The sequence below is a fragment of the Silene latifolia genome, chromosome Y (genome assembly GCF_048544455.1).
Source record: "Silene latifolia isolate original U9 population chromosome Y, ASM4854445v1, whole genome shotgun sequence".
NCBI classification, from domain to species: domain Eukaryota; kingdom Viridiplantae; phylum Streptophyta; class Magnoliopsida; order Caryophyllales; family Caryophyllaceae; genus Silene; species Silene latifolia.
Window position 1 is genome coordinate 269,127,134 of NC_133538.1, and position 13,552 is coordinate 269,140,685.

General features: G+C 38.1%; 2 protein-coding genes across 2 annotated transcripts; both read left to right on the forward strand.

Annotated features, from left to right (window-relative positions):
* Positions 1-7,425: 7,425 nt before the first annotated feature.
* On the forward strand, positions 7,426-7,947 carry LOC141630639 (uncharacterized). Its single transcript, XM_074443420.1, has one exon. It carries the CDS (start codon positions 7,426-7,428, stop codon positions 7,945-7,947), a length of 522 nt encoding a protein of 173 aa, XP_074299521.1.
* A 693-nt stretch (positions 7,948-8,640) lies between these two features.
* LOC141630640 (putative mitochondrial protein AtMg00860) lies at positions 8,641-9,072 on the forward strand. The gene has a single exon (XM_074443421.1). It carries the CDS (start codon positions 8,641-8,643, stop codon positions 9,070-9,072), a length of 432 nt encoding a protein of 143 aa, XP_074299522.1.
* The last annotated feature ends 4,480 nt before the right edge of the window (positions 9,073-13,552 follow it).

The following is a 13,552-nucleotide window of genomic DNA, read 5'->3' on the forward strand; positions in this document are numbered from 1 at the left end:
ATTTAAAACAAAAGTACAACATTACATGATAATTTATGTTATCCAAAATGTTAAACTAAGACTTACGTAATTATACAGAAGGTTGACACTACTACGAAATTATACAAAATAACAAAAGGGCAAAGTTAAAACCTTAAAGTGCAAAGCCCTAGTTACACAGATAGTACATTACAAACAAGGGACAACTCTAGGCTATATATACATCATCATCAGAGGTAAGTCAAGAAAAGATATATCTCTACGAGTGAGTAGTAAGTCAGCAGCAATGCCAATAGCTATATCTCATTCTTCACTCGGCGTAGCTTTTAAAACAATCAATGACTCATTAACTGCACTGCGTGCAGCATCATCAAGAGCATTGAGATGAGTACTCTGAGATGGAATTTTTGCTTGCATATAATGCAGTATGAATTTGGCAATCATATTCTCCGTCATGAAACATTTGCATGTTTGAAAGACTATGCTAGGACCCCTACGAATAGTCCGAACACCATTCATATCATTTATATATACAGAAAGCCAATATGACAAGGTGACCCGAGGTGCAGTTTTGTGTATCAGAAATAGTTGAACCCAATTTCGACAAACGAGCGCCATATTTGCTTTATCTTCCCTATGATTAATTTTTGAGAAGATTTTTTCCATAAGATCTTCATTATTGAAAACAGAATGACATGCTTGATAGTGACAGCCAGGCACTATAACTTCCTTTAACGGCGAAAAAGAGAAATCCATAGCTGTTTGTTTTTCAGTGACATAAAGTGCGCGAAATGACTTTTGATCTTCGTCAAGAAGATTAAAAACACAACCACTGCACCAAGGTGTCATACTTGTCTATGAAACAAGTGAAATACAAATATTAGATAAACAAAAGAAATGTGAAAATACAAAATACAAATTCCTAGGTAGTTGGACTAACAAGCTGGGAAAATAAACAAAGGTGAAGGAGATTCTCAGACCTAGGAAGCACAAATTCCTCACAAAATTAAATCTAGGAAGCACAAAAACCGGGAAAATAAAAAGGTTTAGATTGTCAGACCTTGTTTGGTGAATCTCAGACCTTGTTTAGTAAATCTCAGACCTTGTTTTGTGAAACTTGGTTATTATAAGTGGTTAAAATCATCTGTTTTGCTCATTCCTTTATTTGGTGAATTCACAGACCCTGTTTTGTGAATCTTAGGGCTTATTAAGTGAATCTAAGGGCTTGTTTTGTGAAACTTGGTCATTATAAGTGGTTAAAATCATCTATTTTGCTCATAACTTTATTTGGTGAATTCACATACCCTGTTTTGTGAATTTCAGACCTTATGCAGTAAATCTAAGGGCTTGTTTTGTGAAACTTGGTCATTATAAGTGGTTAAAATCATCTATTTTGCTCTTTTCTTCTTAATTTGTTTCTCTGCTTCTTTGTAATCTCAGACCTTATTCAATGAACACTCAAGCAACAACAACAGAAGACAAAGTAGCTAGTGTAAATTATGCAAAACTCTGTAATTATGCAAACCTTTGAATAATCGCAGACCTTATTCAATGAGAACTCAAGCAACAACAACAGAAGTAAGATTAAGTTTGAAGATAATATAACAATAAGCTACTGGTTTCACAAATTTACCTCCTAGATTCACAAAATAAGTTCTAGGTTTCACAAAAGCAGGTAAACGAAATCTTAACAAACAGATGACAAATATTAAGGCCAAGTTTGAAGATAATATAACAATAAGCTACTGGTTTCACAAATTTAACTTCTAGATTCACAAAATAAGTTCTAGGTTTCACAAAAGCAGGTAAACGAATCTTAATAAACAGATGACAAACATTAATTCCAAGTGAAAAATGAACAATAAAAATGAAACTTCAATTCAAAGAAGTTTATAACCTAAAATTTAACTAATTAATGGAGTTTATAACCTAAACATTAAGCAGGTAAACATGAAATCGGCCATAACTAACAATGAACAATAACAATGAAACTTCAATTCAAAGAATAATTAAGCAGATAAGGAATGCATTAAAAATCGATGGAAGTCGAATGAAGGAAAATAGTGAAACAAGAGCAAAACTCCTTAATTAACCTAATTAATGAAGTTTATAACCTAAAATTTAACTAAATAAGCAAAAAAATCAAAATCTAGTAAAGAAATAGAAAGGAACATATGAAAAAGCGGAGAAATCGACTGCAATTGATTTTATGCGTTCCTACTGTGTTCGATTATGCTCACAAAGCGATCAAAACCTGCATAATAACAACAATAATTTGATGAACTAAATAAGTTTGGAAATTAAACTGAAAAATACAGAATGAAAGGAAGATGAATCGAAACTTAAATTAGTAGATCGAAAATACCTAATTTGTGATGATAATGCAGTACAAAACCTCATCTCACTGATAACGGAGGTCGAAAGCTAAACATAATGGTGGTTGGAAAGCTCAGTGATAATGGCGGTCGGAAAGCTCAGTGATAATGGCGGACGAAGATGCTTTGAAGAGAGAGAAAGAGTGTTATTCAACGAAATGCGTAAATGAATGGTTATTCAATGAAATGTGCGTGTGTTTGTTGGAATTAAATAGGGGACACGTTGCATCATCTTATGAGTCTATAATATTTAGATCCAATGGTTTAGAATGAGTTCAGCCGCCTCACCCTAAGAAGGGTGCCTCACGAGATTCAATTTCTCTCTCTCTCTCTCTCTCTCTCTCTCTCTATATATATATATATATATATATATATATATATATATATATATATATATATATATATATATATATATATATATATATATATATATATATATATAAGATACTTGACCTTTACTACTCTTAGATTCAAGAAGTGTGTGACATATGCAAAACATTCACTAACAAGATACGATAACACCCGACTAATTCCTCTTAGCAGGGCGACGATAATATATACGGTCCTAGTCTAAATATGGCAAGACTCTTGGGATAAACGTCTCCCGATTTGACATGAGATAAACATCTCGCATCCAAGACTTGAAACACGGCACAAAGACCGTAACCAAAGGTCGAGTAACCCTAATCGGAAACATGGAAAGCAGTCTGTAACCAAAGGTCTGAAGAAGGCGGAAGAGTAATCCTCAATCCGGAAATATGGCACACATACCGTAACCAAAGGTCCAAAAGGAGGGCGACATAATAAGTAAACTTGAAACATGGTACACATACCGTAACCAAAGGTCGAGTGATACCTAACTCGAAAACATGGCACACATACCGTAACCAAATGTTGTGTAATACCCGCCCCATTAGGGAACCGTTGACTGACCTATTGACCAAAGAAGAGCCTTAGCAAGAGATACGAGAGAGGTTAGTTGGCCAACGTAACTTGTTACTCGACCTAGCTAGGGCCACTCGGCCGAGTAGTTAAGATACTCGGTCGAGTGTGGCGTACTCGGCCGAGTAAAGCCATATTCGACCGAGTACTTTGTCAGTCCGCGTGTAATTATAAAACGTGGAATAATAAACCTAATTCATTTACGATGATTCCTTTATCTTTCCAAACCTAATCTCTCTCCCTCCAAATCCTCTAATCTCACGCTACACTTCTAGAATGGCCTTGAACATTAATCCGGGAAGGGTGACGGTCTAGGCATGGAGTAACCGAGTCAAGTTGTCGCCGTCGTCAACATCGGTATACGCCTCAAGGTGAGTTTGTGATTTTTTGTTGTCTTTCAGTGGATCTTGAATAGTTTAGTGATAGGATCTAGGTGTTACATGAGGGTTCGTCATGGAGTCTTGCTTGGCTTGTATGATGGGCGTGTTTTATGGACTAGCGAAAAGGTTACTTATGATAGCTTTCCAAGATGTCTACATGGTCCACATATCAACACGGGTCCTTTATAGTGCATTTTGTCCTCACTCATGCACATCCCGGGAACCTTCCCAGAAGGTCACCCATCCCAAGACAAGTCTCAGCCTCGCACGCTTAAACGTTGAGTTCTTTTGCATGGATGACCATAAAAGAAAGTGCACTTTGTTGATATAAGTTGTACTTCGAATCCTTTTAAGCAATAGTCATTTAAGCTATCACTGGACTTCTTCAATTAACGAGGTGTGTTACAATCACCCCCACTTGAAGAACGCAACATCCTCGTTGCGCCTAAGAATATAACCGCTAACCCATAATTTTCCCCGTTAGGTGGGTAATCACAATGGAGCGTATAACGACTGCCTCCCATCACCACACGGTTGCAGGGTTGCTCTGATACCACTTATAACACCCCGGCCCAAACCGGGCCGGGAGCGGTTACTTATGATAGCTTGCCAGGATGTGTACATGGCCCAAAGATCAACACGGGTCCTTTATAGCGCATTTTGTCCTCACTCATGCACATCGCAGGAACCTTCCCAGGAGGTCCCCCATCCTAAGACTACTCTCAGCCAATCACGCCTAACCATGAAGTTCTTTTGCATGGATTACCATAAAAGGAAGTACAATTTGTTGATATGAGTTGTACTTCTAATCCTTTTAAGCACTAATCATTTAAGTCTATCACTGGACCTCATCAATTAACATGGTGTGTTACAATAAAGGGAATGGTGGATTGTTAAGGATAATCATGTGCATTATGGTTAATATGGCTACTTACGAGTTTGTCAGTATCATATTTCATGACTTATTAAATTGTTAAGTGACTTGGAAATGTTTGAAAGTTAGTTGATCATTGCTCTTTCTGGTCATGGGTATTTAAAAATTGAGTTCTTTCTATAATCGTTCAGTTGTCAGTACATGATATTAATCGTGCAGGTGTCATGATATTAGTTTACATGATTTGTGTTGTGGATTTATTTAACTTCGATGATCCTTAAATTTTGATCATATTAATTGGTTAACCAAGTCGAGAAATAAAGAATCGTTTTTATCCGAATCACTTGTATCCTAGTAGCTGTGTGCATGGGCAGCCTAGGCAGGCAGGAGTCGTCCTATTAGACCGGTTGTTTATAGGCTAATATGGAGTCTAAGGGGTCATCAGCCCGGATATTTATAGGCTTGGTGATTGTCGAATCGGGGTATGTTATCCCGAGAGTGTGGCCATACTTAGATTAGGACCGTATATTTATCGTAGTCCTACCGTAGGGATAGGGTAACAATGATGGGTTGCCTTGAAGTTTCGCCTTACTGAGTGGTAACTTATTTAATATGTTTGGTTAATATGGTTACGATTGTTAATTGAGTCTTTTATTTTACTTAGTATAAATTGTTAATAATTTATAATGAGCTTAAGTTTTTAATTGTGTGACAAATTAGTTAGTATGTCATTTGTATATTATTGATCTGTCTTATTTAGTTGGTTGCTTTATCGTGATGTAATATGGCTGGGAGGACGTCCGAGTTACTCCCCACTGACTGTGGTTGTCATTCTTATGACTGACAGGTGGTTGATGGATGCTTATTTTATTTTCTGGGGTTGCATGGAGTGAGATAGCGAGCGCCTGTTTTAGCGCACTCTATTAGTTAAATTAGACTCTTGTTTTAGACTTTTATTTCTTTTTCAGTTATAGGGGTATTTATTTCCGATAGACCTTGTATTTTCTTTTGAGTACTTGTTTTTTTAGTAGCTACTGCGGTGTTAAGGTGTTTCCGCCACCTTGAATTTAACTTTTAATCTTGTTTTACCGTGGTTGTTACATACTGACATGATTAGTATTGATATTGGAATTGTCTTTCTTGGATGTTTGGATTGGTTGTTGTTTGTCTGTGGTTCTCGAGGTGCGTCCTCGGCTTTGTGGAGTCATCTTCAGGAATGGCTTCACGCCCTTGATTCGCCCCTTGTGGTTCCCGTCACAAGGGTGGTTTGGAAATTAAGACATAAGTTATTGCTCGTTGCGATGAGTGGGGCTTAGGTGGGCAAGGCTACGGTCCCCCACTGGTGGTGAGGATTACCTGTTGCGATGGGTAATTTGACAGGGCTACACACTTGAGTGTGTAGTCGGTTACTGGTTACAAATAGAGTTTGGAGGAATGTGTGTTGAGTTACTTGATTGTTGTTGTTAGGCCTGGTTACAAATAAAGCACCCAAGAAAATTAGAGTAACTCGGACGTCCTCGACGTAATATGGCTGGGAGGACGTCCGAGTTACTCACCACTGACTGTGGCTGTCATTCTTATGACTGAAAGGTGGTTGATGGATGCTTATTTTATTTGCTAGATAGGGTTGCATCGAGTGAGCTAGCAAGCACCTGTTTTAGCGCACTCTATTAGTTTAATTAGACTCTTATTTTAGACTTTTATTTCTTGTCCAGTTATAGGTGTATTTATTCCCCGTAGACCTTGTATTTCCTTTTGAGTACTTAGTTTTGTTTAGTAGCTACCGTGGTGTCAAGGTGTTTCCGTCACCTTGAATTTAACTTATATTCTTGTTTCACCGTGGTTGTTATAGTTGGTATCAGAGCATGGTTGCTCCCAACGCTTACACTCAGTAAACCTAAATAAAGTTTTAAATTTTAAGCTTAACCTTAATGACTAAAGTGAGAGATGGGTAGACAGTTAAGGACCTAAGATGGTAGTCTGCATGTGTGTGTTTCTGTCGGTGATTAGCACCATTGTTAGGTTCTAACTTTGTCTTATTTTGAGTAAAGATGGCAGGTAGACCTGGTAACGTGAACAATGAGTTTCTCTAAGCTCTTACGTAATTGCTACAAAATCAGAACAAAAGCAACAACAACAACAACAACAATAATAACAACAACAACAACAACAACAACAACAATAACAACAACAAAAACAACAACAACAACAACAACCAGAACCAGTATACTAATATTACAAGCCGGATTACGAGGAGTAACACAAAGATTTATGATGGAACCATTGATCTTGTGTTGATGTCAGAGTGGACCACAGACATGGAGAAACATTTCATTCTCTACCATGTTGCAGAGGTGGATAAAGTTAACATTGCTGCACCATTTCTCGAGAAGGAAGCCGATCGTTGGTGAGCTATGACTCGTCCCACTACTACTTTGGAACCAGGTTTTGGCTGGGAGAGATTCAAAACTCATTTGGAAGCAAGATTCTATCCTACTCAATTGAAACACCAGAAGATGGCGGAGTTTCTAAATTTCAAGCAAGAGAAATTGTCCGTACAGAAATATACTGATCAATTTAATGCTCTAGCCCATTTTGCTAAACCTATGATTCCTAATGAAGCACAGAAGACATTCATTTTCAGGCAGGGTTGAAGGCTAAGATCCAGGGTATGGTGAGAAGGCATACTGATACTTTTGCTCGTGTTTATGATGAAGCTCTCTAGGCTGAGGGTGCTATTGAAGCAGTCAGACTTGAGACGGTAGCTGAGACTGCTAAATCTTCTAAGAGGCCGTTTACTCCTTCTACGTCGCATGCCTACAGTTACATGAAGGGCAATCATGAGAACTAGAAGGGATTTCAGAAGAATGTTATGATGAAAGACAAAGTTTGCTACAGTTGCCACAAGACCTACCACTCTGGAAAGGGTTGTAAAGGTAATATTTTGACATGTTATAATTGCAAAGAACCGGGTCACAAAGCTGTTGATTGTCCCAAGAAAGATACTACTCCTGCTGCAGTGAATGACCCTAAGCCGAAGGGATGTATCTTCGTGATGAGTCGTGCTGAGGTTGAGGCACACCTAAATGTGATTACTGGTATGTTTATAGTTTCAGATATTCCTGCTTATATTTTATTCGATACTGGCATATCTTTATATTTTATATCCCCATCCTTTGCCAAGAAAGCTTCTCTTGTTTCCCATTGTGCTGAGACCACTCCTATTTTCTTACCGTCAGGCAAGGTTATTTCATGTTCAACGGTATTCAAGGATGTTCCTATCTCTATTGCGGGATCCATCCTTCCAGCTACTCTTATTAGATTCTTCTTAGCCAAGCTTGACATCATTCTATGCATGGATTGGTTATCCCGTTACGATGCTAGATTTCAATGCTGAGACATGAAGTTTTTTCGTAAGAGTCTGTGTGGTACGAAGTTGACTTATAAGGGAATTAGACTGCAACCAAGTATCAAGTTAATTTCGGTAATGAAGCATATTAGCATGCAGAGGAAAGGACACCAAGTGTATTTGTGTGTGGTGACGAGTGCTCCATCGTTACCGAAACTAAAATATGATCCACTTGTCAATGAGTATGCCGTTGTTTTTCCAGATGAGCTACCTGGTATACCTTCGGAGAGGGACGTTGAGTTTGCTATCGATCCTTTACCAGGGAATGGACCTATTGCTAAAGCACCTTATCGTATGGCTCCTATCGAATTGCAAGAATTGAAGAACCAGCTAGATGAAATGATCGAGAAGGGCTTTATCCGCCAAAGTGCTTCTCCTTGGGGTGCTCCTGTTTTATTCTTCAAGAAGAAGGATGGTAGTATGAGGTTGTGTATAGACTACCATAAGCTCAACAGCGTAAGCATCAAGAATAAGTATCCGTTGCCCAGGATTAATGATTTGTTCGATCAGTTGAGGGGTGCAAGTGTGTTCTCCAAGATTCATTTGAGATCAGGCTATCATCAGATTCCAGTTAAAGTGGCCGACATCCTGAAGCCAGCTTTCAGTACGAGATATGGTCATTACGAGTTTAAGGTGATGCCTATTGGGTTGACAAATGCTCATGCAGTTTTCATGGACTAGATGAATAGGACTTTCAGGGAGTATTTGGATAAGTGTGTGGTGGTTTTCATTGATGACATCTTGATTTATTCCAAGGGTGAGAGCGAGCATCAAGTGCATCTCCGTGAAATACTCGATATTCTTCGTAAGCAGAAGTGGTATGCAAAATTTTCTAAGTGTGAATTCTGGTTGAAGAAGGTGTCATTTTTGGGGCATATCATCTCAAAGGAAGGCGTAATGGTGGATCCTTCTAAGGTGGAGGCTGTTTTGGAATGGAAGAGTCCGACTAATGTCACTGAGATTCGAAGCTTCTTGGGTTTGGCTGGTTATTATCGTAAATTTGTCAAGGATTTTTCTAAACTAGCGAGACCGATGATTCAGTTGTTGAAGAAGGAATCAAAGTTTATTTGGTCTGAGGCATGTGAGAAGGCTTTTCAAGAGTTGAAAGCATGACTAACCACTGCCCTATTTTGACCTTACTCGAAGACGGTGTTGAGTTTGATATCTTTTGTGATGCTTCTAAGAATGGGTTGGGTTGTGTCCTGATGCAGAATAGGAAGATGATTGCTTATGCTTCGAGGCAGTTAAATGTTCATGAGGTTAACTATCCAACGCACGATCTAAAGTTAGTAGTTGTAGAACATGCTCTTAAGATATGGCGACACTATTTGATTGGAGTTCGATGCCGCATCTACACCGATCACAAGAGTCTCAGGTACATTTTCACTCAAAAGGACTTAAACCCGAGACAGAGACGCTGCTTAGAGTTGGTTAATGATTTTGATGTGGAGTTGCTTTATCATGAAGGGAAGGCCAATGTCGTAGCTGATGCTCTTAGTAGAAAGACCGATCATTCTGTTAACTCTATCAGAATTTTGCCAGATGATTTGTTGGCGTAATTCAAAAAGCTTAATTTGGATTTTGTGGAACTTAGTAGTGCTTATTTGAATGCCATGGTGGCTGAACCGGACTTGTTCCGCGAGATTCGAGAGAAGCAGGTAGCTGATTCTAAGGTAGCTGATATCCGTTCTAAGTTGCGTGATGGTAAGGCTATTGGTTTTGAAGACAATCTAGATAGGGTTCTCAAGTTCCGAGGTAGATGGTGTATCCCTCGCGATGACGAGTTGAAAGTAAAGATTTTGAGTGAGTCACATAATATGCCATATTCAGTGCATCCAGGTGGTGATAAGATGTATCAGGATTCAAAGCTCCAGTTTTTGTGTCCCCGCATGAGGAATGACATTGCTGAGTATGTGAGTAAGTGTCTTACTTGTCAGCAGGTTAAAATTGATCATAAGAGACCAGGTGGTTTGTTGCAGCCATTAGCAATTCCTACTTGGAAGTGGGAGTCTATCTCTATGGACTTTGTGATGGTATTGCCAAGAACTGTTGGTGCTAAAGATGCTGTTGGGGTGATCGTGGATTTTCTGACGAAGTGTGCTTGTTTCGTGCCAATCAGGGAGACTTGGAGTTTAGATCATTTGGCAAGTGCTTATGTGGATGAGATAGTAACATATCACGGTATTGCTTTGGAGATTGTGTCTGATCGAGATACGAGATTTTGTTCCCGTTTTTGGCAAGCATTGCAAAAAGCTATGGGTAGCAAGTTGATGATGAGTACAGCTTTTCATGCCGCTACATATGGAAAGACGTAGAGAACTATTAATACTCTCGAACACATGCTCTGTGCTTGTGCTTTCGATTTTGAAGCGAGTTGGGAGAAGAATTTGCCTTTGGTCGAGTTTTCTTACAACACCAGTTATCATGCAAGTATCAAGATAGCTCCTTATGAGGCTTTGTATGGAAGAAAATATCGCAGTCCGTTATGTTGGGATCAAGCTAGTAAAGTCAATGAATTGGGTCCTAAGAAGCTACAAGAGACCATTGACGGCGTCAAGCTGATTCGAGAAAGGATGAAGGCATTTCAAGATAGACATAAATCTTATGTTTATATAAGACGACGACCCATAGAGTTTGAGGTGGGTGACAAGGTGTTCCTCAAAGTTTCACCGATGAAGGGTGTTAAAAGATTTGGGATCAAAGGGAAGTTGAGTCCTAAGTATGTGGTTACTTATGAGATGATCAAGAGATTTGGTCAGGTGACATATAAGTTAGAGATTCCAGCTAATCTTAGGAGGGTTTATAAAGTGTTCCATGTTTCTCAATTAAGGAAGTACATTAGTGATCCTAGTCACGTCCTGCAGACTGAAGTTCTGGAGATTGAGCCTAATCTGACCTACGAAGAGCGACCGATTCGAATCTTAGATAGGATGGAAAAACACCTTAGAAATAAGGTTTTGCCTTTAGTTAAAGTCCTTTGGAGGTGCGACAAGTTCGAGGAAGAGACATGTGAAACTGAAGATTATATGCGAGCGAAGCACCCCTATCTTTTTTAGCGAGTTGATTAATTATTATCACCCTATTTTATTTAGATTCGTCCTTTTTCCTACCTTCGTTTTTCTCGCGTTAAGTTTTGAGGGTGAAACATTTTAAAAGTAGGGGAGACTATAACACCCGCGATTTCCGTCATAATATTAGCTAGTCATGAGTTTTAAATTTCTTTAAATGATTTTATGTATTTTATAAGTCGTCGTATTTATTCAATATAATAGTACGTCTTTTTATAAACTATTCGTATTTATTTGAAATGTTAGTTCATTTTTTATAATATATTTATTAGTTATTTTGAACTCATATTTTAAAAGCGAAATACGCATTTATTTTAAATAGACTGCGTTATTTTATTATTGTGTTAGACCGTCTTGAGACGGAACTTGGCGACTAAGCTTTTGATTAAGGACCGTAATTGATGGATCGAGACAACTCATAAGATATGAGTTTTTAGAGAAACTACCCATATCCCAAGATTTTTGCATGTAAACTAGCTGCTAATGTTATCATGTGCTCTTATAAGAAGTCATTTCATTTTCCACTTCTCGCATAAAACATTCCAGCCGTTATTCTCCATTTTTACTACTTCAAACCCCCTTCTTTATTAGTCGTGTTCTCCCTCGTTTCTCATCCCTTTTTATCGCTTTTTGCGCCATTCTCTTCATCTTACGGTAATAATCGTATCCGTACTACTTTCGTTTCAGCGTTTCACTCATACTATTTTTCCCAGACTCGTGAAATGGGTATTCTAATGCCGTTTCGGTACCGTAATTTCTATATAGGTTCAAACTCGGACGACCCGGACGCTGACTCGTACGTTGTTGACGTATCCATTGAAGACTAAGCGCTAAAAGGTAACGTCGACGACTGTCCTCGGTATTACGTCGCGATTTTGCGGTCTTGTGTGCTAGATTGGTTGATATTTACTCAAATGATTACATGTTCTGTTGTAAATGTTGTATGCTATGAATTGATTCTTGTCTTTATTCCTTATGATGGTTGAGTGTTTGTCAATTTCTTAGAATTCTGGGACACATTTGCGTGAGACTTGACAGGCGTAAATTTTGTGATGGGTTGTTCACTTGTTGCGTAAGATATTGCTTGGCTTCGCATGTAACCTGAATCTTAACCCATATGTGTAGTAGTCATATGATTTCTTTCGTGGGTATTAATTTGTATCATCATCATCATCATCATCATCATCATCATAAATATATGCAAACAAATGTTAATTAAAGCGTACTTGTCCTCGTGGTGTAGGGCTTAAGAACAAGCTTATATGTGTCTACAACATGTAAATTGTTATCGCATCCAAATTGTGGTACTAAAATATCTAAAAATATAGAAGGGAATGGTGGATTGTTAAGTATAATCATGTGCATTATGGTTAATATGGCTACTTACGAGTTTATCAGTATCTTATTTCATGACTTATTAAATTGTTCAATGACTTGGAAATATTTGGACGTTAGTTGATCATTGCTCTTCCTGGTCATGGGTATTTAAATATTGAGTTCTTTCTATTATTGTTCAGTTGTCAGTACATGATATTCATCGTGCATGTGTCATGATATTAGTTTATATGATTTGTGTTGTGGATTTATTTAACTTCGGTGATCCTTAAATTTTGATCATATTAATTAGTTAACCATATCGAGTAGTAAAGAATTGTTTTTATCTGCTTCACTTGTATCCTAGTAGTTATGTGTATGGGCAGTCTAGGCAGGCAGGAGTCGTCCTATTAGACCGGTTGTTTATACGCTAATATGGAATCTATGGGGTCATCAGCCCGGATGTTTATAGGCTTGGTGATTGTCGAATCGGGGTATGTTATCCCGAGAGTGTGGCCATACTTAGACAAGGACCGTATATTTATCGTAGTCCTACCATAGGGATAGGGTAACAGTGATGGGTTGCCTTGACGTTTGCCTTACTAAGTGGTAACTGATTTAATATATTTCTTTAATAAGGTTACGACTGTTAATTGAGTCTTTTGTTTTACTTAGTATAAATTGTTAATAATTTATAATGATCTTAAGTTTTTAATTGTGTGAGAAATTAATTAGTATGTCATTTGTATATTATTGATCTGTCTTATTTACTTGGTTGCTTTATCGTGATGTAATATGGCTGGGAGGACGTCCGAGTTACTCCCCACTGACTGTGGTTGTCATTCTTATGACTGACAGGTGGTTGATGGATGCTTATTTTATTTTCTGGGGTTGCATCGAGTGAGATAGCGAGCGCCTGTTTTAGCGCACTCTATTAGTTAAATTAGACTCTGGTTTTAGACATTTATTTCTTTTTCAGTTATAGGGGTATTTATTTCCGATAGACCTTGTATTTTCTTTTGAGTACTTGTTTTTTTAGTAGCTACTGCGGTGTTAAGGTGTTTCCGCCACCTTGAATTTAACTTATATTCTTGTTTTACCGTGGTTGTTACATACTGACATGATTAGTATTGATATTGAAATTGTCTTTCTTGGATGTTTGGATTGGTTGTTGTTTGTCTGTGGTTCTCGAGGTGTGTCCTCGGCTTTGT